At 34.4% G+C, this 25,754-nt stretch overlaps 2 protein-coding genes across 3 annotated transcripts; both read right to left on the bottom strand.

Moving 5' to 3' along the window:
• Nucleotides 1–9,503: 9,503 nt before the first annotated feature.
• Nucleotides 9,504–12,248, bottom strand: LOC107634771 (14-3-3-like protein GF14 iota). The gene is made up of 7 exons (XM_016338193.3): nucleotides 12,047–12,248; nucleotides 11,084–11,390; nucleotides 10,911–10,998; nucleotides 10,723–10,832; nucleotides 10,507–10,655; nucleotides 10,342–10,398; nucleotides 9,504–9,885 (listed from the first exon to the last, which is right to left on the bottom strand). Exons 1-6 carry the CDS (start codon nucleotides 12,117–12,119, stop codon nucleotides 10,343–10,345), a joined length of 783 nt encoding a protein of 260 aa, XP_016193679.1. The 5' UTR covers nucleotides 12,120–12,248; the 3' UTR covers nucleotides 9,504–9,885; nucleotide 10,342.
• A 7,192-nt stretch (nucleotides 12,249–19,440) lies between these two features.
• Nucleotides 19,441–24,947, bottom strand: QUL2 (QUASIMODO2 LIKE 2). 2 transcript variants are annotated; one of them, XM_088508841.1, is made up of 9 exons: nucleotides 23,818–24,947; nucleotides 23,522–23,657; nucleotides 23,060–23,300; nucleotides 21,769–21,994; nucleotides 21,423–21,579; nucleotides 21,000–21,304; nucleotides 20,640–20,772; nucleotides 20,169–20,374; nucleotides 19,441–19,837 (listed from the first exon to the last, which is right to left on the bottom strand). In XM_088508841.1, exons 1-8 carry the CDS (start codon nucleotides 24,336–24,338, stop codon nucleotides 20,225–20,227), a joined length of 1,869 nt encoding a protein of 622 aa, XP_088364967.1. In that variant the 5' UTR covers nucleotides 24,339–24,947; the 3' UTR covers nucleotides 19,441–19,837; nucleotides 20,169–20,224. The 2 variants fall into 2 exon arrangements, with proteins under 2 accessions (XP_088364967.1, XP_088364968.1); XM_088508842.1 differs by lacking the exon at nucleotides 19,441–19,837 and adding an exon at nucleotides 20,007–20,027.
• Between the last annotated feature and the right edge of the window lie 807 nt (nucleotides 24,948–25,754).

Raw genomic sequence — 25,754 nt, 5'->3', positions numbered from 1 at the left:
GTTCTGGGGAATTGTGTACAGGATTTCCTTAGTTTTATAATTCACTCATTACTTTCTCATGTTTTCAAACGGCCAATTTTACTGTAAAAATGTTTTTTTTTAGAGTAAGGTGACATAGAAATTCTTGCAAATTTACATTTTGGATAGATTAATTTGTAAAAAAAAATTAATAAAATTTTTTAAGATAACAAACGTAAAGAAATTAATTTAAATTAAAACATTCTATCGTAATCATAGAACTAATTTAAAGATAGTGTGATTACATTTACTATTCGAAAGATTTTATTAGTACTTTTTTTTAGAGATTAGTTTGTCTGAAATGTAAATTTTTAGAGATTTATTTATTATTTTATTTTTTTTTAAATTGTTTATTAGTATTGATTTTGATTCCATGTGTTAAAGGGAAGAAAGAATCAAAGAAGTGAACTTCATACAAAAATATATAAAACACACATATTTTTTAATTAGTTCTATCTAAAATTATTGAACAATAATTTTGAGTCGTTGAAAATGGTTTCTTTTCCGTTATTATAAGGATTTTTTTTATTGTACTCGCTGGTAGTAAATAAGATTAATAATTAAAGAAAAGGTTAAGGAGAAGATAGGACCACTTTTATATAAACAAACAATTACAAACAGCATTTTTCTTCATCAGTACTCTATCATCAACTTGTGTGATCAAATTAAAAGTTTAATCCATGTTATAATGAAATTAAATCCACATTAAAATATTATATAAGAGATAAGGTTGATATTCCATAAAAAGAGGCCTAGCTAGACATGTATGAGATGTTAAAGTAATATTGTGAGTTCAACCACCATGTTAAATATATTTCTTTTATTAGAAAAGTATAAAAATAAGTTTGATATTGATTAGTTTACTTCAGGATTTAAATTTAGTATATCAAAATTAGAGCATATTTTTAGTTTCAAAAAGTGTTACCAAGAAACTAATAAATTACAGGATATATATATATATACACACACACAAAGATCTAAGCCATTAAACTTGTGTTTACTTAAAAATTTCCTTAATGCTTTTCATGAGTAGATTTGCACTTTAATTTAGAGGGGTAAAGAAGGTTATGTTCCGCGGCAACGACTTGTCAATTGGCATGGAATTCCAAATATGGGAAATTTTGTTTGAATTAGCGTTTATATGTATATGAAATGTATAGGAATATTTGGCACAATTACAAAGATAGACCCATATGTGAAAAGCTTCTTTTCAAGAATTCTCATTCCATATATTGCGTGGTCCTTTCTTCTACTACATGTGCGTCGGCTTCGAGTTGGAGCAGCACTTCACCTTAAGTAGTTGCGGGAAAAATTATAAAAAATATCCATGAAGTTTATGAACGTTAACAAAAATACCTATAAATTAAAAAAATTAATGATGCATTTATAAAAGATAGGTTTTATATGATAAAAGTATCCAAATTTTATTTTTTTTGTTGATTTTTTAATAAAATTCTCAAACTACTATACCCTCAACCTCAATTCACTTTTTCAACCTTCCATAACCTAATCTGACCTTTAAAACCCTTGTCATTGAGTCCAAAACTACTCCTATAACAGATCAGGCCGAAATCAATGGTAATAGTATGGTGGTGGTGGTGGTGGAGGATCAGACCTCAACCGGTTTAGTTATAAGTTTACCGAATCCTCTTTCTGCATGCAGCAGCACCACGACCCCTCTTTCTTCTCAGGTGCGCGACGACGGTATTCTCCTCGGCTGGGACAGGAGCGCCACGGCAATGTTCTCCTTAGGTTGGGTCACAGACGTGCGACGAAAATGTTGTAGTCACCTTAAGAGTGAGAGGGGAGGAGATTGGCGGTGACGGGGTAGATGGGTGGCGGACGGCAGTGAGAAAGTAGAAGGAGAGTTATGTGACTCTGTGAGGATTTTTGAGAGAAGAAGAAGTGAGGAAAGAAGAAGAAGTGAGAAGAGAGGGAGTGACGGTAGAATGGGATTAGGGTGGGGTAGTTTGGAAATTTTATTAAAAAATTAACAAAAAATTAGGGATTTTTTACTTAAATAAATGAAACAAAAACCAATTTTACTGGATTCCCCTAAAACAAATTTGAAAACGTGTTTTTCCTCTTCCTAATATTATGTAAACAAATTTCAAAACGTGTTTTTCCTCTTCCTAATATTATGTAAATCGTCCTAGGATGATAAGGGTTATGTAATATGTTAAACATGGCACCCTAAAATGATTTATGCATGCATGGCCTAGGGGATTCACGTGTAAATCGTCACAGGGCTGGCAGGGTTACATTTACACATAAATCGTCTCACCCTGATAGGAGTCACGTGAATTTGGGCTAAAGCACAAATGCATGCCACGATTCACATGCAATAGCATAACCTGGGTAGCCTGGCGCGATTTATGGTCTTTTTGGAGACCCTCAAAGCCTAGGGACGATTAATGCTTGAAGAGTTACCCTAAGGTGGTTGCAACGAGTTGTTGCTTGAGTCTTCCCTCAACACACAGCGGCGACTTACGTTGGTGTGGAAGGAGCCACCATAATCGGCTAGCTTTGGGAGAGAAGGGTTGGGAGGAAGACAGCCCACAGCGGTGGAGGAGGTGGCAATAAGCAGAGGCGTGGGGCGTTCACCGGCGACGGCGCGGCAGCGGCTGGGCCAGAGGAACCATTGGCCGACATAGTGAGGCACAAAGTGATGGGTTGCGTGGCGGAGTGGGAGGAATCTGTCTTGCGAGAAGGATGGCGACCAACCACGGAGATATGTACTGCCTTAATGGTATTGTGCATGTTGTCAGATTTATCGACGACGAGGTTAGTCATCGAAATGTAAATTTAGTTGAGTTGGTTGATGTCATGGCTCTGGTGATTACACTAATATGTTGATGAATATTAGTTTGAATATGCATGTTAGAACATTTTTTAATAAGGATTTTGTGGGTTTGGCTGTTTAATGATTTCGTAGGTTTTTGGTTGGGTTAAACGATGTTAGAGTTTGAATTTTTTAAAGAGGTGTGGATAAAGTAGTCGATAATTTTATGCTTGAGACTGGTGATAAATTTTTTCTTGTGCTGCTAGAAGTGTGATACTTTGATGAATACATATAACCTGGCCTTTTTAATTTTAGTAGCTTATTGGATAAACCTTTTATATTGAGTAATTTTTTTTTTGTATAATGACCGGTTAAATTGTTTCACTAATATTTATGTTTTATCAGTTAACTCGATGCGTTAGGAGCGTTCGTAGACAACAGAAGATGATAATGCACGATTGTATACTGCCGTACTTAGATCGTGCCAATTTACTGTATGTTGTAAGGTTGAATGATTATTGGTTCAAGCTTGATGAGCCGCTGATCAGTGCATTCGTGGAGCGATGGCGTCCTGAAACCCATACGTTCCATATGTCGTTCGGAACGTGCACGATAACACTACAAAATGTTAAATGTGGCATACCAGTTTGGCCTCCCTATTGACATACATGCAGTGAGCGGGTGTCTCAGTGACTTCGAGCGGTTGATAGAGGGAGGGAAGCCTGTCTAAGTGTGGTTTGGAGATCTATTCGACGAACTTCCACCGGATGATTGTATCGATGACTTCACAGTTTCTTTTTCATGGTTCCAAAACAAGTTTAGAGTCTTGCCCGCCAATGAATCAGAGGCAACGGTACAGATCTATACACGGGATTACAGATGTATGACCTGGGGTCCTACACATTCCGCATCTCTTTAGTCGATCCAGCTCAGTCTCATCCATACTATTCCTTATCCTGGTACTCTGAGGTCTTCCAATAGCAGCTCGCATCATGCTGAGATCGGGGATCACATGAGGTCCCTCATATACGGTCAATAGCTCTTCCTGAATAGGCGGAGAAAATGCCGGTCAGAGATCACTAAAATGCCATGCTGGGGAGTCACATGCTGACAAAGGTGGCCAAGAAAAAACTTCCACAAATATGTGTTTTCGCCTTCGACTAACCCGAATGCTACTGGGAGAATGTTCGAGTTTTCATCTTGGGCAATAGCCATTAGCAAAGTATCTCCATACTTTCCATATAAATGAGTACCATCAATGGATATCAGTGGCTTGCAATACTTGAATGCCTCAATTCACGAAGGAAACGTCCAAAATAATCGATGAAAGAAAACCCTCGTTCCATCCACCATATTACCTGCCCTCACTGGTGAAGTATGCAACACCGCTATAGTGTCCGGCATATACAACTGAACCCCGGTGATCCACTTTGGTACGTGGTTGTAAGACTCCTCCCAATCTCCATATATCTAAGCAATGGCCTTCTGCTTGGCCATCCAAACCTTCTTGTAGATGGGGTTGAAACCAAACTTTGACGACACCGCATTTTGGAATACCTTAATGGAGACTGATGCATCCGCCATGATCAAGGATAGAATTGAAGCACAGATGACATGATAATCGAGCTGCCTGTGATCCGTTGATATCTCAGTTGCTAGACATGTGTGTAGTCTGTTGTACTTTCTAACTTTCCAGTAGCCTTTCCTCTGCTACATAGTCACACGTATCAGCCAGTTACATCCATTCCTGAACTGCACACACTTCCCATGATACTTCAATCGGTCGGACTCAATCACTTTATATTTTACACACGACGAATATTATAACTCTTGATTGTCAGTATAGCTTCGTCTTTGGTTTCAAACGATTGCCCGATTTCAAATTCGTCCGTGCCAATTATAATAGGCCTATCTCCGTCAATAGTAGGGTGTTGTTGATCTAAAAATGCAGGCTGGTTCATTGCATCAAGGTCCAAAGTGAAAAAGTGTCGAGGGTACTACTGCGTCTGACTGCTTGCATGGGTTTGTGCTCCCCTAGCACGTGTGGTGTCTTCCTCGCCATCGCTTTCATCACCAATAATTGGTGGCTCCGAATCCGATCCATCATCGCCTATAGCCTCCGCAAATGGATCTCTCTCTCTTATCTCCATGAATGCCGGTGCACCATCTACTATAGATGCTGCTCCCATTGCAACTGCGAGCTGCCCAAACGTACGCCCATCACCCAAGTCATCTGCCGGAACGGAAAAATCAGTAGCAAATGATGGGGATGAAACTAAAGGAGTCACCGGTTGTCCAGCTGGAATGGCGCTGGAATTCCCTTCTATGATGCCAGTTGGCGAATTCGGAGCGAATCCACCAGAGCTATCCTCTACATCAACTATTATGGCAAACAACTCTATAGCGCCTAAGTCGGAAAATCTTCCTTGGCTGTGGAATATAGCTCGTACGTCGTCATCGCCAAGCATCTCGTACTTTCCAAACTTAACATAACCTTGCCTCAGTGATATAGGAATACGAAAAAATAATTGTTTCACACATTTTTTGCCACACTTTTCTGCCTCATGTAATATCCTACTATGTAATTCCATCAAAGTCTTTTGACGGATTTACAAATACACCTATCTGTTTTTTACTAGAGAACACAACACCTTCACTTGTGTTTTCATCAATCTTTCCTCGATGATGAATTAATAAAAATATACTCTCAGCCATCTCTCGCTAAACTCACAAAACTTCAAGTGTGATTTGTTTACGCCACACTCGTTTATTTATAAAATTTTTATCATCATAAATTGTTCTAGGCTCCTCAGGGTTACTACGTTGCGTGTAAATCGTGGTAGGCCTATTAGGTTTAGCAAAGAGAACGTAAATCGCATCAGGATTGTTAGGGTTAGAAAAGGATATTAATCGTGGCGGGTCTTTGTGCTTTAACCTAAAATCACGTGAATCCTAGTAGGGTGGGATGATTTATATTCAAGTTGTAACCATGAGTACCTGGCACAATTTATGGCTATTTCGAACTAGGCCATGCATGCATAAATCGTTCTACGGTGCCATGTTTAATGAATTACATAACCCTTATCACCCTAAGACAATTTACATAATATTAGGAAGAGGGAAACACGTTTGGAAATTTGTTTTAGGGAAATCCAGTAAAATTGATTTTTGTTTCATTTATTTAAGTAAAATACCCAAAAATTAGCATTTGAATATTTTTGTCGTACAAAACCCATCTTTCATAAGTACATCATTAATTTCTTTAATTTATGGATACTTTTATCAACATTTATAAATTTCATTGATATTTTTGATAATTTTTTCAGCAGTTGTACATACATATTTTCTTAATTATTTATTAAAAATTATTTGCTCAATAATTTCATATTAAAAGAAGTGATGGTAATTATTGTTATATAAATTTAATTTTAATCTACTACCAAAATATATATATATATATAATATTATATCACAACAAATAATTATTTTTTATATTAATTACGTGAATAATTATAAAAAAAAATATTATTAGAGGACTAAAATATTTTAAAACTCTTATTATATATTGTAAACTTTTAAGTTTTAACCTCAACAATTTAGTGTTGAATAAACTAGCAAAAAATAAAAGCAAATGGCCAAAACGCCGTACATCTGTTTATAGTAATACTTTAGAGTTTAATGGTTTTCTCTCAGAGATACTTAAATAACATTCTTTTTTTCTATTTATAAAATCTATATTTTTCTCTATTTTTATAACTTGAATAAACAATATATATATATATATATATATAAAATATTATTACATAGTAGTTTGGTCTAATACATTAAAGAGTAGTTATTTTAAGGGGTAAGTACGATTTTGGTCCCTTAAGTATGGGGCCAGAATCGAATTCGTCCCTCTTCTTATTTTGCCATTAAAATCGTCCTTAATGTTTTTTTTCGTATTAAAATCGTCCTTTTTATTTTTTTGGACAAAAATGCCCCTCCCCGTCTTCCCTTCCCAGCACCCCTACGTCCCCACCCCCCACCACCACCACCACCCCCACCCCCACCCCCACACCCCCACCACCACCCCGCGCCCCCTTTCCCCCCACCACCACCACCACACCGCGTCGTCCTCCCCTTCCCCCCAACTCCACCCCCTCCCCGCCTCCCCTTCCCCCCACCTCCACCCCCACCCCCTCCTCGCCTCCCCTCCCCCTTCCCCTCCCCCTCTTCCCTTTCCCCACTCCCACCCCGCGTCACCCCCCTCCCCTTCTTCCCTTCCCAGCACCCCTACTCCCACCCCGCGTCACCCCCTCCCTGTCTTCCCTTCCCAGCACCCCCACCCCACCCCACGTCACCTCCCTCCCCGCTCTTCCCTTCCCCTCCACCCCCACCACCACCACCACCACAGCAAACAACAAACAGAGATAAATCAACAAATCAAAGATTCAACAAATCAAGAAGCAGAAGACGAAGCAGAAAGAAATCGAAGCAAGAAGCAGAGGCGGCGAGCAGCAGTGGCGAGGCGGCGACCAGCAGCGGAGCGCAAGCGACGACGACGAGGAGGTCACGGCGGCGACCTCCCTGTTCCCCCCTTCTTTCCACCTCCACCCCCCGGTAGCGTGGTGAGGACGACGGCGGCAGCGCGGCGAGGACGCGGTGGTGATGAACGCGCGGCGGCTCCAAGCCCGTGACCCCTCTCAATGGGTCTGACGGCGGCTCCAAACGGTGCGATGGTGGCGGCGACTGAAGCACGAACGGCGGCGACAGGGTCTGACGGCAGCAACGCGAGCAGCAGCGAGCTGCTCCCTCCCCGGCGCCAGCCCCCTCCCCCCTTCCCTCCCCCCCTTCCCTTCCCCTCCCCTCCCCTCCCCACCCACGCGTTTTCTTCCCCCCTTCCCCAAACACCCGTTTTGTTTTTTTTTTTTTATTTTATAATTTTTATTATTAAAATAGGAATAGGGGTAGTTTAGGAATAAAACAAAATTTTTTATTAAAAATGACGATTTTAATACGAAAAAAACATTAAGGACGATTTTAATGGCAAAATAAGAAGAGGGACGAATTCGATTCTGGCCCCATACTTAAGGGACCAAAATCGTACTTACCCCTTATTTTAATCTTATACAAAAAAATAAAATATATTTTTTAAATAAAAAGAAGAAAAATATTATTTAACTATCTCTTAAAAAAATAAAACATCATATATAAAACTTGAAACACACTATACAAAACTCATTTATTTATTGCACAAGATTACTATTTGTTAGGGGTGTACATAATCTGGTCCGACCTGGTTCCGAATATTTTAGGGGCTAATTTAGTGTGATTTCACTGGATTTAGGGTTGGGTAAGGATCTTAGAATTAGACCCGGTCATTATTTTGAGTCGAGTCCAAGTCATAGCTCGGATCACTCGAACTCGGCCCGCCGGTGACTCGGTCATTATACACAATTAATATTTTGTGTTATTAGTGATAGATAATGATTATTCTTATATGGAATTTAAGTATTATAAATCTTAATATTTTGTGTTATTAGTCATTATAAAACTATATATAAGTTAATGTTTTATGTTTAAAATGCATAAGACTAACTAGACTAATGTATAATATTGTGTTATTCACTTATTTGTATTAATTTAAATATTTGGTATTATTAGACAATATTAATATTGACTGTGGTTATGTTTTAATTTTAGAAAAGAGTTAGTTCTTGTTATATTTTTCTAAGTGAATTTTATCATGTCAAATAATAGTTGAAGTTTTGAAAATTTAGATATTTTTATATGCTAACTTATAAGAAAGTAATGTTAACAGCTCAGTTTTTATCCGGTATAATTTTGGCCAAAAAATGTGTAAGTTTCATCGGATCTAAAATCAAATTCGAATCTAATAAATAACAAATAGATTCGATATATATTTTGGACTGAATCTAAATCACATTAAATCCGATGCCACCAACCCGCTTGCAATTCCAACATTGCTTTTAGATTACTTTGTATATATATTCCTAAAAAGTGCTTAATTGGGGTTTTGACCATTAGAGATACAGAAAGTTACTGGACCCATGGACAGCACTTCAGAAAGGAGTGAAGGATAAAGGTTTGATTAGTTCATGGGGATATTTGATTATTTTCGTTATAAAATTAATAATGTCACTCTCAATTTAATAAGTTTATTTTTTCTGGTAGAGTTGTATATTTATTAAAAATAATATATCTCAGATTAAAATGACATCATCAATAATTTAAGAATAGTAATTTTACTCCCTAATTAATTACTTAATCAATATCCAATTGAGCCTTATTTAATTTGGTGGCTGGGTAGGGTTCGCCAGGGTGAATATTGAGATGGTAAATGTATAAATACTACTACTAACATGTTTTAAGGGAATTCAATTATAATATCTAAATGAAATATGACAATAATGTGTTATTTTTTTATGCTTCATGAACACTGTAAATTTGAAATATTTGGCATTCTTGTTATTTAGATTTAGATAGACACATAAATTCCTAAATATTCAGTTTTTATAGATTACAACATATACATTTGGTGAAAAAAAGTTTTATTTTTTTAGATTAATAGACATAAACTCTCGAATATTTGTTTGTCAGTAACTACTAACTAATTGATAATCTCTAAGTTAGATTTTATCATTCCATTCAATACTTCGATTGTAACTTAGAATTCATTAAAAAAAAAAAACAAAAAATAAAAAATCATCAAACCAAGACAATAGAATTTCTCCAATAACAACAAAATCTATTTAATAGAGGGAAGACAAACATTTTGGAGTGAATCAATTAAAAAGTAATCATCGAAAAATAATAGATGCTTTTAGTAGGTGAACGTAAATATGACTCATCATTATATTGTTTCAATTTACTACTTAATTAATTAAAAAAATTATAAAGCAGTAATAATAAAAGCTTTGGTTGTTGGATTGTAAGGGAAAGCGCAAGAATTAGGAAGTGGCTGTGGTTTGCAACTCTGCATTATATTGTCCGGTCCAGATCCATTGCAACAAAAATGCTGAAAAGTTGGCCTTTCTTGCATATATCTAGGATTATTCTTATCCCTATCATTGCTGCAATATCTAAATTAAACAGACAAAAAAAAAGTCAAAATTGTTTAAAAACACTATGATTGGTTGACTAAAATAATATATTTTTTTTATTAAATTGAGCTTTTTTTTTAACTTATTTTTAGATCTATTGAAAAATTAATATATTTGAACAATTTACTTAAAAAAAAACTGGTATTTCAACAAAAAGGAAGTGTAGTCATTAAAAAAATTGTTAAAGGAATATCAGAATTTATTATTTTTAGTTATCACTTAGTCATTAATTTAATTTTTTAGTTTAAATTTTTTGTTTAGTAATCCAACAACATACTTTATTTTATACATTTAAATATTAGTGATTAATTGACGACTTAAACCAATAAATTCTGATAGTTATCTAATATTCCTCTAATTATTATACTATCTTATATTTCTATTTAGATTTTAAGTCAAACAAAATTAAGAATAAAAAATATTCCAAATACATACCTTAGGACTCAGGTTCGGCAGGTTTTGATGCTTCTTCTACTGGTTTGAATTCTTCACCTGCATTTAATGAGAGCATTTACTTTTTGAATGCAGTATATATATTATCAGATATTATAAATAACTAAAACATAAAAGCTTGATATTGGCATGAATATAAAGAAATACCTCCATCCTCAGGCAAATCGGAGGTCCAGAGAGTGAGATTGTCTCTCAACAATTGCATGATCAAAGTGCTGTCTTTGTATGACTCTTCACTCAATGTGTCTAACTCCGCAATTGCCTCATCAAATGCTTGTTTTGCCAAATGGCAAGCCCTTTAATTCAATTTATTTCAGTAATAATCCCAATACATAGCTAGTAGCATATATAACCTAATAATACCTTTCAGGAGAGTTCATGATCTCATAATAAAACACTGAGAAGTTGAGTGCAAGTCCAAGACGGATTGGATGTGTTGATGGAAGATCTGAGTTTGCAGTTGCTGAAGCAGCCTATTCATACAATGCAAACAAACATACATAAGCATCCACCAATTATTACATAAAAAATCAATTACTCCTATAAAATACCTCGTATGCCTTGAGTGACTGTTCAGCTATCTCTTTCCTTTCTTGCTCAGTCTTGAACTCAGCAAGGTAACGATAGTAGTCACCTTTCCTGGATTACGAAAACAAAGTTAAGCTGATTAAAAAAAATAACATAAATAATTATATCTCTAAGAAGAGAGATGAATGATATATACATCTTGTAGTAGAAAACAGTGGCTTCTCCAGAGTGGGAAGAAGGAATGAGATGGTGGTCAATGATGTCGAGAATATCACTGCAGATCTTGGAAAGCTCCTCCTCCACCTTTTGGCGGTAACCCTTGATGATTTTGACGTTGGCCTCATTCCCCTTTGACTCTTCCTTCTGTTCGATTGAAGACATGATGCGCCATGAAGCTCTTCTTGCACCAATCACGTTCTTGTATCCCACTGACAGCAGGTTCCTCTCTTCCACTGTCAGTTCCAGATCCAGCTTTGCCACTGTCTTCATGCATTCTACCATCTCTGCATCACATTTCTCCAATTCTTTAATAATTAATAATATTCACTAGTCATATAACACTAATATTATTTTAAATTGATTATATATTATTAGAGATTAATTTTTATGGACTAATAATATAAAATATAGATATAAAATATACGTTAAAATACAAAATAAATATTAAAAATAAATTAAATAATATATATATTTATACATAAATATATAATAACTGATTTGGTAGTTGATTTTTAATATATACATAATATTTTTATATTTTTATAAAGTATTTTAGATCAATTTTTCTTATAATAATACTTAATAACACATTTTGTATCTATAAAAATGGATCTCACCACCATTTCTTATTAGGCAACAACTCTCGTTAATTTGAAAATAAAAAACTAGTTATATTCTTTTCTAATCATATCATCCCTCCTAATTTTTGTCCTTTTCTTAATTAGATTTATGAAAGCTAATGGGTTTGTTATTCGGATTTGCATTTGCATTTGCATTTCTTTTTTGAACAAATCCAACAATTCCGAAGGTGAGTAATATAATACATTCAGCATAAGCATGATGTACATGTGATTAATCATTAAAATGAAATGAAGTTATGTTAATTAAGATTAAAAAAAAAAACAAATCATAACAAGGAATGGTAAAAACTAAAAAGGACCTTCATATCTTTCAGCCTGCTCAGAAAGCTTGGCTAGGTAAACCTGAGTCTCTCTCTCCTTCTCGGTAGACATTGTTTGTATCAGAGAGAGATCAAAACAACAATAGCTTTGTAATAATGTGCAATAACAACAACAACAATAATAATGTGTTTGGTGATTGTGAAGAAAAAGAAGAAGAAAAAGAATAAGAATGCGTGAAAGAAGGGAAGGTGGGGTGGAGTTGTTATAAAGGAAGGAGCAAGTTGTGGAGGAGAATGTAAGACCGAATCTGTGCCGTTAGATTATTTTGGAACCGACCAAAACGGAAATCAACCTCTTCACTGCTATGCTGTAATTCCATCTACTTTAATTGTATTCTTTCTTAAAAATAATCATACGATGATTTGGATTTATGTGCACCATACAATAATGCATACATACGTGTATATACCGGTAATATATATTCAGTATTGTTGCTGGACATGTCTTCTTTATAGGGTGTACAACTTCTGTCTCCTTTGACTTTGACATGGGGCATGTTAAAAATAAAAATAATCAAGTTTAATTGGAATAATTTGATTTAGTTTCCAATTCAAATAAGAAAAAAAAAGTTATAGACTGTCTTTATATAGGATGGAAAGAGTGGAAATGGCCGAACTTTTGTTTGATTTGTCAATTAACTTTTGTAGGAATCGATCTAATCGAAAGGTTGAGGAGAATGAGATAGTTTTATAGGAAATTTGTGTGTTCTTTTATAGAAAACTTTTATGTGCATCAACATTATTTTCTAAAAATTATAAGAGAATAAAAGCAGTGTAACTAAAGCTACGTTTGTTTTTTAAAGACAAGATAGTGAGAACAAGATATAAAGGATAAAGACACAAAATTTTGTATTTTTGTATCCTATTTGGTAATAAATTAGAACAAATTATGAAAATTTAATTTATTCTTATTTTTTTCATTCAAAAAATTTGAGACGAAAAATATAATAATAAAAAATTAACAAAAATACACTAATTCAGTGTTCCTGGACACATTGTCTCTATCCATGTCTTCTCTGTCAAATACGATTTTGTGTTTCCGTGTCCTGTCTATGTAAACAAACGGAGCCTTAATATATTATGTGAACTAGGTTCACCAAAAAAGAAAACAAAGTTGGCTAACCTAGAGATGAGTTTTTCAACGTAACATAGAGCATGATCTTACGTGTTAATATTTTCATCTCTTGATAGAGTGAGATTCTTTGTTCGATTCATAGAATTCGAATATGGACAACAAAAGTATTCCATCACTAAGAATATAAAGATATGCCGATGCAAAGCTTTTAAATTAGAATATGATATCGAAGTTGTTTTAGTTGCGAGAACAGAACAAAGTTAGATTGGCTTATTTTTTGCTTACATCTATGAGTATGTAATAGTGATAGGCCCTCGATCTACCAACTCAAAGTTATGGCGTGTTTGATTTTGGTGAATAATAGTTATTAAACTTACAATGGTGAGAGTTGATATAATATTTGGGAGGACAAAATTAAGATAAAGTCTAGCTTATTTTTGTATAATGTCATTCTTTTGACCAATACCCAGTAGTAGCCGGCCATAATGGTGATGTGATATGAAGTATGAACACAAACCGCAATTACCAGTTTGCTAAACAAGCATGATCCTTCAAAAGTCAAAACCTACATCAGCTGGATTGGGATGCATGGACAGAGTAATAGAAAATAAATATAGCTTTAGAATTAATTAACATGTGTAAAGTAAATAAGCTACCCCTCAACTTTAAAAGTGGAAATTGTTGTGATAAGAATGAACTTCAAAAGTGGAAATTGTTGTGATAAGAATGAAATGGATGATGGCTCATTTTTTTCATATTGAAATGCTATGTTACCAAGGTCCTTATATTTAATGAAAGTGGAAAAAAAAACCTTTATACATGTATAAATAGAGACACGTATCTAAAATAATACACATGTAATAAAATAAATATTTTTTTCTCTCTTTACATTATAATATGAATTCTTTCTCTTTATGTGGTTTTAACTTAGAATAATTATAATTTTTTATAAAAAATGACCTCTGTTATAGTGAGATAAGAGTATTGGTAAACGATAATACTAGAGTCTTATATTTATATTTCTCTATTTTATATTTATTACTTCTTCCTCATTTATTTATTTCACAACACGTTATCAGCACGAGACTCTGATAAAAATTTAGGAAGACTCAGGTAACAAATTTTTATTATGTCAAAACTCTCTCATCTTGAATTTAATACTCTTGATATATCTAGAAACAACTATTTAATATGGATACTAGATGCTGAAATCCATCTTGATTCAATGGATCTTGGAGATACTATTAAGGCTGAAAATAATACATCCCAGAAGGATAAAGCCAAAGCCATGATTTTCCTTCGTCATCATCTTGACGAAGAATTGAAAAATGAATATCTCACATTAAAAGATCTTGCAGATCTGTGGAAAGATCTTGAATAAAGGTATAATCATCAAAAGACAGTGATACTTCCTCAAGCACGATATGAATGGATGCACTTGCGTTTACAGGATTTTAAATCCATAAATGAATATAATTCTGCAATATTTCGAATCACCTCACGAATGAAATCATGTGGAAAAAAGATAATTGATAATGATATGTTAGAGAAAACTTTCTTAACCTTCTATGCTTCGAATGTGCTCCTACAGCAGTAGTATCGAGAAAAAAGATTTAAAAATATTCTGAGTTAATTTTTTGCCTTCTTGTTGCTGAATGCAACAATGAGTTGTTTTTAAAAAATTATGAAGCACGACCAGCTGGTACCGTTCCATTTCCTGAAGCAAATGCGGCAAATCATTACCCCAGAAGAGGTAAATGGCAAGGTTTTAGTAGCAAGAAAAATTATGGAAGGAAAAAGAATTATGTTCACAATAAAGGATCTCACTAGAAGTAGGATAAAGAAAGAAAAAATAGGCAAAATAAATCAACTGAGGATAAATGTTTCTGTTGTGGTGGAAAGGGTCATTGGTCACGTACCTGCCGTATCCCAAGGCACCTAGTTGATCTTTATCAAGCATCTCTGAAAAAGGATGACAAAGAAAAGGAAACAAATTTTGTTTCAAATGATGCCGAAAATTCCACCACTCATTATGATGTATCTGATTTCTTTGAGGATCTTGAAGGAAATATTGATCATTTGATCAATGATGACATAGTTTAATATGTGAGATTATTAAATATTCATGTAAATAAATAATGTAAGAAATTTATTGTTAAGTTTTACTTTCTATGTATTTAAGTTTTAAATATAATGTATATAAATAATAAAATATTAATGTTTATGTTTAAAAATTTTTGAAATCATTAAATGTGTCAACTTTTAAAAATAATAATAATAATAATAATAATAGTGATAATAATAAAATTTTAGTATATGACATTATGTACAGTATTTCTTAGAAAAATAATTACAATCAAGAATTCAATTTGACTGTGCATGTATTACTACTCATTTTTATTATTATTTATCTTTGAAAAAAATGACAAGGATATATAATGAAGATGTAATGATGTATGCCTTGCGGATAGTGCAAGTTTGCACACCATTCTCAAAAGTGATATATATTTTACCCATCTTGTGCCAAAAGAAGAATATGTTAATACTATTATTGACTCAAGAAATGTGATAGAAAGTTCCGGAAGAGCTATAATTTTGTTTTCTGGAGGAACAAAATTCATAATAAATAATGCACTATTGTCTACTAAGTCTCTAAGGAACTTATTGAGTTTCAAAGATATTCGCCGAATGGATATCATATTGAGACTATGAATGAGGGAAGTCATGAGTACTTATGTATCACAACTTATCATTCAAATGAAAAAGTTATATTAGAAAAGTTGCCCTCAATTTCATCTGGGTTATATTATACCAAGATTAGTGCAATTGAATCGCATGCCATTGTAAACCAGAAATTTACTAGCCCAAATGAATTCATAACTTGGCACGACCGATTGGGTCATCTGGGAACAACCATGATGTGGAGAATTATTGAAAACTCCCGTGAACATTCACTAAAGAACCAGAAAATTCTTAAATCTAGTGAATTTCGTTGTGCTGCATGTTTTCAAGAGAAGTTAATTTTAAGGTCATCACTAGTAAAGATTGGATTTGATGCCTCTGAATTCCTAGAAAGGATTCAAGGCGATATATGTGGACCTATTCATCCGCCCTGTGGATCTTTTAGATATTTTATAGTCCTAATAGACGCATCTTCAAGATGGCCACTTGTGTGCTTATTGTCTTCTCGGAACCTAGTATTTGCGAGATTACTGGCTCAAATTATTCGATTAAAAGCACAATTTTCAGAAAATCCAATCAAAGCAATTCGTCTTGATAATGCTGGTGAATTTACTTCCTAAGCTTTTGATGCTTATTGTATTGCTAATGGAATAAGTGTTGAACATCCAGTAGCTCATGTTCACATACAAAATGGGCTAGCAGAATCACTTATTAAATACCTCAAATTAATTGCTAGACCCTTACTTACGAGAACAAACTATTTTACATGCCGCAGCACTTATTCGTTTGAGGCCAACAAGTTACTATCAGTTCTCTCCTATGTAATTAGCTTTTGGCCAGCAACCAAATCTTTCTCATTTAAAAATATTCGGGTGTGCAATATATGTTCCCATTGCACCACCTTCTCACACCAAAATGGGACCCCAAAGAAAATTGGGGATATATGTTGAATATGATTCTCCCTCTATAATAAGGTATCTTGAGATACAAACTGGAGATGTATTTAAATGCCGATATGCAGATTGTCATTTTGATGAATCAAAATTTTCAATATTAGGGGTAGAGAATAAGCTTCATAAAAAGGAACTTAATTGGAATGCATCATCCTTGATGCATTTAGATCCTCGATCCGGACAATGTGAATTAGAAGTTCAAAAGATTATACATTTGCAAAGAATAGCAAATGAATTGCCTGATGCATTTTCCGATACAAAGAGAATAACCAAATATTATATACCAGCGAAAAATACCCCAATTCGAATTGATGTCCCAGTCAGACAAATTGCCACTGAAACAAATTCACGCCAGAAGCGTGACAGGCTTGTCGGTTCTAAAGACAAAAATTCTCAAAAAAGAAAAGAAGAAAATAATATTCCTGTTAAAAAAGACATAGTAAAGACACTTGCAGTTGTCCAAAATTCTGATATAATTTTAACGCCAGAAAACGTTCAGGTACCTGAAAATTGTGAAAATGACAAGATCTCGATAAATTATGTCTTTACAGGAGAGAAATGGGACCGAAATAACACAATTGTCAATGAAATATTTGCATATAATGTGGCATTAAATATCATGCATGAAAGTAAGGATCTTGAGTCAAGATCTGTCGAAGAATGTCAACAAAGAAATGATTGGCCAAAATGGGAAGAAGCCATGAAGGCCCACTTGCAAAACGTAAAGTCTTTGGACCTATAGTCCGTACACCAGAAGATGTAAAACCTGTTGGATACCGATGGGTATTTGTGAGAAAACGAAATGAGAAAAATGAAGTTGTACGTTACAAAGCTCGACTTGTAGCACAAGGTTTTTCACAAAGAACCGGTATAGATTATAAAGAAACGTATTCCCCTGTAGTGGATGCAATAACATTGCGTTATTTGGTCAGTTTATCTGCATATTATAAACTACATATGCATTTAATGGATGTGGTAACAACCTACTTATACGGCTCATTAGATCGCGATATCTATATGAAAGTCCTTGAAGGATTAAAGATATCTAAACCATCCAATGAATATTCACAAGGATTATACTCAGTTAAATTGCAAAAATCTTTATATGGTTTGAAGCAATCTGGATGAATGTGATATAATCGTCTTACTGAGTATTTGGCCAAAAATAGATTCAAGAATGATGATATCTGCCCATGTTTTCATAAAGAAATCTGCATCTGGATTCATTATAATTGTTGTGTACGTTGATGATTTAAATATCATTGGAACTCTTGAAAAGATTCGAACAATTATAAAAACTCTAAAAAAAGAATTTGAGATGAAAGATCTTGGAAAGACTAAATTTTGTCTCGGCCTGCAAATCAAGCATACAAAAAATGGGATCTTTATTCATCAAACAACATACATAGAAAAGATCTTGAAGAGATTTTATATGGATAAATCACATTCATTAAGTACCCCAATGATCGTAAGATCTTTGGATGTAGAAAATGATCAATTCCGTCCTAAGAAAGAAAATGAAAATATCCTTGGTCCTGAAGTACATATCTTAGTGCCATTAGAGCGCTAATGTATCTTGCTAATAATACAAGACTCGATATATCATTTGCAGTGAATTTACTAGCAAGATATAATTCCTCTCCAACCAGAAGACATTGGAATGGAATCAAACAAATATTTTGAAATCTTCATGGAACGGTTGATATGGGATTGTTTTATCCCTATGGATCCAAGTCACAATTAGTTGGCTATGTAGATACAGGATACTTGTCTGAACCACACAAAGTGAGATCTCAAACAGGATACCTATTCACATATGGTGGTACAGCTATATCATGGAGGTCCACAAAACAAACGATTGCGGCAACATCCTGTAATTATGCTGAAATACTAGCGATACATGAAGCTAGTCGCGAGTGTTTTTGGCTCAGGAGTTTGATCCAATATGTTCTGTCATCATGTGGACTGATTGATCAAAAGATAGCTCCAACTGTTCTATTTAAAAATAATACAGTATACATTGCTCAATTTAAGCATATTTCCTTTACTAAAGGTTTTTTCCGATTGAGTTTTTTTTAAGTAAAGTTTTAACTAGACATAATCCTAAATGATCATTTAAGGGGAGTGTTGTGATAAGAATGAAATGGATAACCATGGACGGCTCATCTTTTCCATACTGAAATACTATGTTACCAAGGTCCTTACATTCAGTGAAAGTGGAAAAAAAACCTCTATGCATGTATAAATAGAAGCATATATCTGAAACAATACACATGCAATAAAACAAATATTTTTCTCTCTTTACATTATACTATGAACTCTTTCTCTTTCTATGGCTTTAACTTAAAATAATTATAATTTTTATAAAAATTACCTCTATTATAGTGAGATAAGAATATTGGTGAATAATAATACTAGAGTCTTATATTTATATTTCTCTATTTTATATTTATTACCTCTTCCTCGTTTATTTATTTCGGAACAGGAATGACCATCAAACTCAATTATTTATTTATCTGATGGGTCCAACTCAATTTTCACCTGTAAAACATTACATAAAAAAAGGATCTGCAAGAGCATGATCATTCCAAGTACATTTTATTTTGAAAGTCTTAATTTAACAAGTGTCTCTTAAAAGACATTAGATGGAATCAATGGAATTTCAGCAAGACAGTGTATTTAATGGAATTACAGCAAGACAGAGAGTTTAAGATCATCACCGGCCGACCGAAGTTAGACCAGATGAACCCAAGTAGATGGAGTTGCAATATCAATTTCATTCTTGGATTTCGAGGCCATTCACAATTTTTTTCTCAAAAACTAGTAAATCAATGATTCAATAAAGAAATCATGAAGGGAAAAAAATGCTAAAAGATATTAGATGAATGAATTACTACAATCAACATTAACAAAAAAAAATTAAGGTGGAACTGAATTCAACATGAACCTTCACAATCTACAGCTTCCTCAATTCCCTGACGCAGTTGTGGAAAACATGGGGAACGTCAAGGCTTTGAGCACTCTATATACAAGACGTGCCAACTAAAATATATCCATTTTCTGTAATGTTACAAACAGGGCAATTATCAATTCGTAGCAGGCACTCAACATAAACATTAAGATGCAAAATTTCTGACGCCGTTTTTTTTGGGGGGGTTGGTTATGATATCATAGACTCTTTACAACATGCAACATGGTACATGGATCAATATCCAAGTGTGTCACCATCAAGACCAATGCAAATGTATTTCTGCCTAAACAAACACGGAGTTTTGTTTGTTTTAGTGCAGCCATAATTTTCAATTTTTAAGTCTCATAAAAGATCTCTACCCCGTTTAACTGAAAAAAGGGAAAATGCTATACAGATTAGAAAGTGATTGTGAGTAATTACCAGAGCAAAAGAATCGTGATCATATGCAATGGTGAGAAATACTAGTCTTCAACCAATTATTTTTTCACAAATTGTTTCTGGCATACAAGAAGCCGTTGGTCACTGCCATTCTGAAGATCAATTAACCTGGCCTCCCAACGTAGCTGTGTTGCAAGCTTCCGAGCCAACTCTATAGCCCACATAGTATCAGAAAGAATTATCCATCCCTAGAAAATGATGGCATGTAATAGACAATTAGGATTTTATGGACCATTCCAATATTCTAATACTTAAACTATACGTAATAAACCAACAAACTATGTTATGTGCGCATCACAACAATAAAATGAATACGCATCATTAGAGTCACATGGCAAAAACTGAATACGTTCTCTGCTCTCTTTTTCGTCAGTAGTTAGTACAGTGTACAAAATCAATGATGAACTTTCTTCCATAGTAACCATGAAACTGTAAGTAACAGGGATGTTGTACCTCTGGACGTAATATTCTATCCATCTCCAAGAATAATTCTAGCATGTTGCAACTCTCTGATGCGAGATGTGAGATGAGACCATTCGCATGAAGCATATCATATGTCCGCGGGTAGGTGGGGAAAGGTTCACACCTTGAGATCAATAGCCAGATTAAACAATGAACTACTCAAGCCAGAAGAAGCATCAACTTTATTTTACAATGAGTTTTGTTGATGAACTCAAACAAAAAGATGGTATAGAGGAGGAAATTTTGAGGTTTGAACAGTTGGATGTTCTTCAGAAATGGATTTTGCTATATAACATATATAAAGCAGTTTGAAACCCAACATGCATACACAAATAACAAATAGCAACTTACCAGTCATGCATAACACCAACAAAACCTCTATCTAGTATAAGAGGAAGTGCATTAGTAGCCCTGGCGGGAACAACATTCATAACCCACACCGATTTTTTCTCCTCTAGAAGAGCAGCATTTAAACCTCCATAATTAGCGTTCATATCCATAACATTTCGTATCATGTTATATGGAGGCATTGGGTCTTCATCTCCAGGTCTCTTTGGATGGTCAGAGAAAATTAGTGGTGTAAGCAATGACCAATAATTATTGACTGCTGATCTCCAGAATTGCATGTCTTCATAAAATTCTTCAGGCTGAACTCCTGCAATGATAGAGGGAATTTTGAAAAGGCAAAGCATTTTAAAACAGGAATGAAATTACGGAAGAAAAGCAGGTAGAAATATGCAGATTGCAAAAAGCTGATAAGTCACAATACTTTCCATGAATTTCAAGTTCAGCTGGGCTCAGCTCAGATCCAATGGATCTGTTCTGTATTGCAATCCAGCGCCTGCTAGAGGTCCCACTGATACATGGTACAATAGGATGATAATATAAATGGGCATCATCTCCTTTGCATAGCTGTATACCACGCTGCTTCCTACAATATAAGAAATAAACTTCAACAAAAAAAAACTATAGTTGGACGAGTAAGTGTTTCAGAATATTAGCAATTGAGTTTTTAAAAAGGATTGGAGGACTAAGTGTTAATATTAGCATTATCAAAGAAACAGCTATTGACTAATATTACTAGTCATTTATGTTGTTCACATTATACCACTATCCCTACCGAGATGAATAACAATCAACATCAGCAGTCTTTTGCCAGATAAAAGTCTCATCTTGCTGAGCTAGAAGAGTCCAACAGAGTTGCTGGGTCAGCTCTTCCATTGGGTTCAACATGATTCTATTTTTCTCCCGTGATGAACTGCCCTGTGGCCTGATTGTGGGCGATGTTAGAACAAAATATCCTCCAGGTTTAAGAACACGGTCAACCTCTATAAGGAACATTCCATCTGTGGGATGAAGTCAATGTTAGTGAGCAAAAGAAAGAGAGAAGTTCATGCAGAAGCTATACTATATTCACGATGTTATAAAAGTCATTGCAAGATGGAAAAGTAAAGAGAAATGGAAATGATAGAGAAATTACAGAGAATGGAAGTGAAAGAAAAAGAAAAAAATACATATGATTCTCATATGACCATTCTTACATCATTTCAAGTATCAACTTGATTGAGACAAACAAATTACTTGCAAATGAAACCAACATTATATTATTTAATAAACCCAAAAAAATTTAAATGCCAAAAAACTAAGGTATAATCCAGCCATGGAACAATAGATCACAGACTACTGGCCATAAAGGCATAAACTATCTAATACAAGTGAATTAGGCCTTGACTATAATGATATCCATTCCCTGATACGTCATATAGAAGATACATAAATATGAAACACATAAAGGCTACGGAAATTGCTATCCAAAACCTGCACAAAAAACTTATTACTGTCCATCATCAAGGATCAACAATCCCAAAGTTATGGCTATTAGTTAAAAACCCCTTCATGCACGAGCCCTAAAAGCTTAAAGAATGGATAATGTATAGGGCTGTAGGCCCACTTTATCTCGTAAAGAAAACGATAGTCATAAAGAGTGGGGAGACAAGTATCATGACATATGGTTAACGATGCTCTAATTACCTGTCAAGAATCAACTAACCCAAAACCGTCAACTGTTAGGTAGTGGCTAAGAATAAATTTGTAAACAAGGTTCAACAGATTGTGTTATATTAAGGATCAGTGTTAACTCAATCAACTATTTGGCATTTGACAGACATTCTTATTATACTTATACAGCCATGCAGGCTTCAACCGCATATGTGATACAGCTTAATCATCTCCTCTCATTTGTTATTTAACAAAACTTTTGACAAAAAACTATACCAATTGTCAAAACATATGACACCATATATCAACGTGAAAAGAAATAATACTAACAAGAGGAATTGAACATTATATATGTGACTAAAAGGAAATCTACAATGCAAAAAATGAGAGTAATGCTCATAAACCATAATTACTTTTTTCATCCCAAATGATGCCACATTTAGCACAGTGAACCATGCCATATGATAATGACGGATATGGAAGCTGTCTTGCAATAAAGTTGCCAATCATAGCAGGGATGCCTCTCTCAAGTGCCAATTGGACTTGGCTTCCAGTTGCCTCATATGCCGCAATACAGACTGCCATTATTTTCAGTGACAACAAATGAGCTCCAAAACTACCAAATCCACAATTAATATCTAGTACAGTTTGAACCTGTTACAATGAGATCAATCTAGATCAGTCACATATATTATTCAGCCAAACAACATGATCCTTGATTAGAATCAGAAGACAGAACAGAGACAGCTGCATATCAGAACCATTTCTTAACTTCCTATACATGGAAATGTCATACCCAACCCCTTTCCCTCTAAAACATTATATCCTTCCCCAAAGAACACCAATTTTCGGATTATGATATGTATAAGACTTACACCAGCTTGGAGAAAATCAGCATCACTTCCTAAACCTATCATCTCTGCAAGCTGGCGAGAGTAATCTTTCACACCATCGAAGATCAAGCCATCCTCTGAGTGAAAAGCAATTTGGTTCTCTTCTAGTAGCATCAACCTATGGAAGTTGACCCAAGAAAAAAAAGTAAGTGCAAACAACAAAAGTATGAATCACAACAGAGAAAACCTAACAAAAACTGAAATGCAGGAACAGTATTTTAATTGTTAACCCAAACAAGGTCATCCTTCGCACTCTATCCTACAAATAAATGAAGTACCTTTTGGTCATACTTCCAGAGGAAAGAAACTGATCTTTGCTTAACTTCACATTCCCACTCCAGATAACATCCCGGCCAATCGGCCATTGCAGGGGAATCTTGTAATCCTTGGGAGGGCGAACCAAACACCTCTCCAGTCCCCTCGACGCTTCGCAATGCCGATCAAACTCCTCCCCTCCTTTAAACCCAGACAACAAATTGGCAGAGACATTGTGGCAGGGCACAAAGTTCTCCCTCTCCTTTCCACAAATTCCCAGTTCCCTCGGCTTAGCGCCACCAGCGGACGACACAGACGTCAGCTCCAAATAATCAGCGGCTGTTTGCTCTTTTATCCTTCTGTAGTTAGAGTAGACGATTGATGCCGGATTACGAGTTGCTGAATCAATGGCACTGGAAGAAGACGGAGAAGAACTTAACAATGCAATTAGAGCTAGCACGCTGATCAGACACACGACTAACCAGCTCAGTGGCGGTTTTGGACCAATAATTATGAACAATTTATTGAACCAGGAGCTTCTCATGTCCAAAGAAAATTCTCGAGAACTTCACTTCAGCCACTTTTCACACGCTCAAAACAATATATTTAAAAACCGCACTAAATTTTGAATTCCGTGAACCCTAATTTTCGAATCAGAACATAGCTTTAAAGCGTGAATCCTCCTTACTCTCCTTGGAAGCATTGAAACAAGGAGCTCGGCGCAATTACAAGAATAAAACAAAGTTCGAATTTTCACCCGCCGAAACAAACGATTCTGAATCTGAGGAGATTATCAAGCAATGCTGATCGCGCAAACTCACCGATCAAAAGTTCGGATCGCCTCTACAGAATTTGGACAAGTCACTACTGAATCCGAAGTTTTTATTATTGTCTTTATTTCAGAAACGCAACGCCAAGTAAATCGAATCAAAATCAAAGAGCGTAGAATTGTCAGTGAATGGAAATGGAGAATTTAGGGTTTTTGGTTGAAGAAAAAAAATGTGAAGAGAAGAGAGTGCGATTTGATTGAGCAAGCAAATTCCTCAACGGTGGAAGAAGAGCGCTATTTCCGGTTGTGTCAAAAGTCTTTAGATTGCTCCTTTTCCTCTTTTCCTTTTTCTCTTTTTTTTTTTTTTTTCCTTTATATATTGATAATAAAATAGCTCATAGTCCACACCAATCATTTATTAATCAGATCCAAATGTTTTCATTAAAAGAAGTAAAATTAATTAATCGAAATTAAATGCGCTACCTATGGCTAGATGAACAAGATAAAATACTAAAAATAAAGATATAAAAAATAAAAATATAAAATTAATATTTTATATTTTATTTAATATAAATTAAAATAAATTATAAAAATTTAATTTATTTTTATTTTTTATTTAAAAATTTAAAAAAATATAATTATAAAAAATTAATTAAAAAATTAAAAATCAATAAAAATTTATTTTTTATTAATATTTTTATATTTTTTATTATGATAAACATAAAATATATTAATTTAATATTTTTATTCTTTAAATATAATATTTTTATTTATACTTTATTTATTAAATATAATTTTATATTTGTATATCCTTGTCTCGTATCTAGGGGTGCACATGGGTCGGGTGAAGCCAGGTTTGATGTGACCCAAACTCGATCCGAAATATACACCAGGTCTATTTATTAGACCCGAACTCGATCCTAGACCCGATGAAATTAATACACTTTCAGGCCACAATTATACCGGGCGAAAACCGGGCCGTTAACATTACATTACGTTGATACCTTCTTGTAAGCTAACATGTAAAAATATCCAAATTTCCAAGACTCCAACCATTATTTAACATGGTAAATTTCACTTAGAAAAGTATAACAAAAACCAACCCTTCTTTAAAATTAAAGTATAATCACAATCAATACTATAAAAAAAACCACAATCAATACTAATATTATCTAATAATACCAAATATTT

This window comes from Arachis ipaensis, chromosome B3, assembly GCF_059453495.1.
Source record: "Arachis ipaensis isolate K30076 ecotype BB chromosome B3, ASM5945349v1, whole genome shotgun sequence".
Lineage (NCBI taxonomy): Eukaryota > Viridiplantae > Streptophyta > Magnoliopsida > Fabales > Fabaceae > Arachis > Arachis ipaensis.
Note: the sequence above shows the minus strand (reverse complement) of the source record. Positions and strands in the feature narration are given on the sequence as shown.

What these genes read in the sequence shown, in the direction of transcription:
- QUL2 (XM_088508841.1), bottom strand. Translation starts at nt 24,338, where the DNA reads ATGAGAAGCTCCTGGTTCAATAAATTGTTCATAATTATTGGTCCAAAA. An exon ending in TCTGGAAGTATGACCAAAAG is followed by an intron (nt 23,658 to 23,817) that starts GTACTTCATTTA and finishes CAACTTCCATAG; the next exon opens with GTTGATGCTACTAGAAGAGA. An exon ending in ATAGAATATTACGTCCAGAG is followed by an intron (nt 20,375 to 20,639) that starts GTACAACATCCC and finishes ATCATTTTCTAG; the next exon opens with GGATGGATAATTCTTTCTGA.
- LOC107634771 (XM_016338193.3), bottom strand. Translation starts at nt 12,119, where the DNA reads ATGTCTACCGAGAAGGAGAGAGAGACTCAGGTTTACCTAGCCAAGCTT. An exon ending in GCAGGCTGAAAGATATGAAG is followed by an intron (nt 11,391 to 12,046) that starts GTCCTTTTTAGT and finishes AATGTGATGCAG; the next exon opens with AGATGGTAGAATGCATGAAG. An exon ending in ATCATGAACTCTCCTGAAAG is followed by an intron (nt 10,656 to 10,722) that starts GTATTATTAGGT and finishes ATTGAATTAAAG; the next exon opens with GGCTTGCCATTTGGCAAAAC.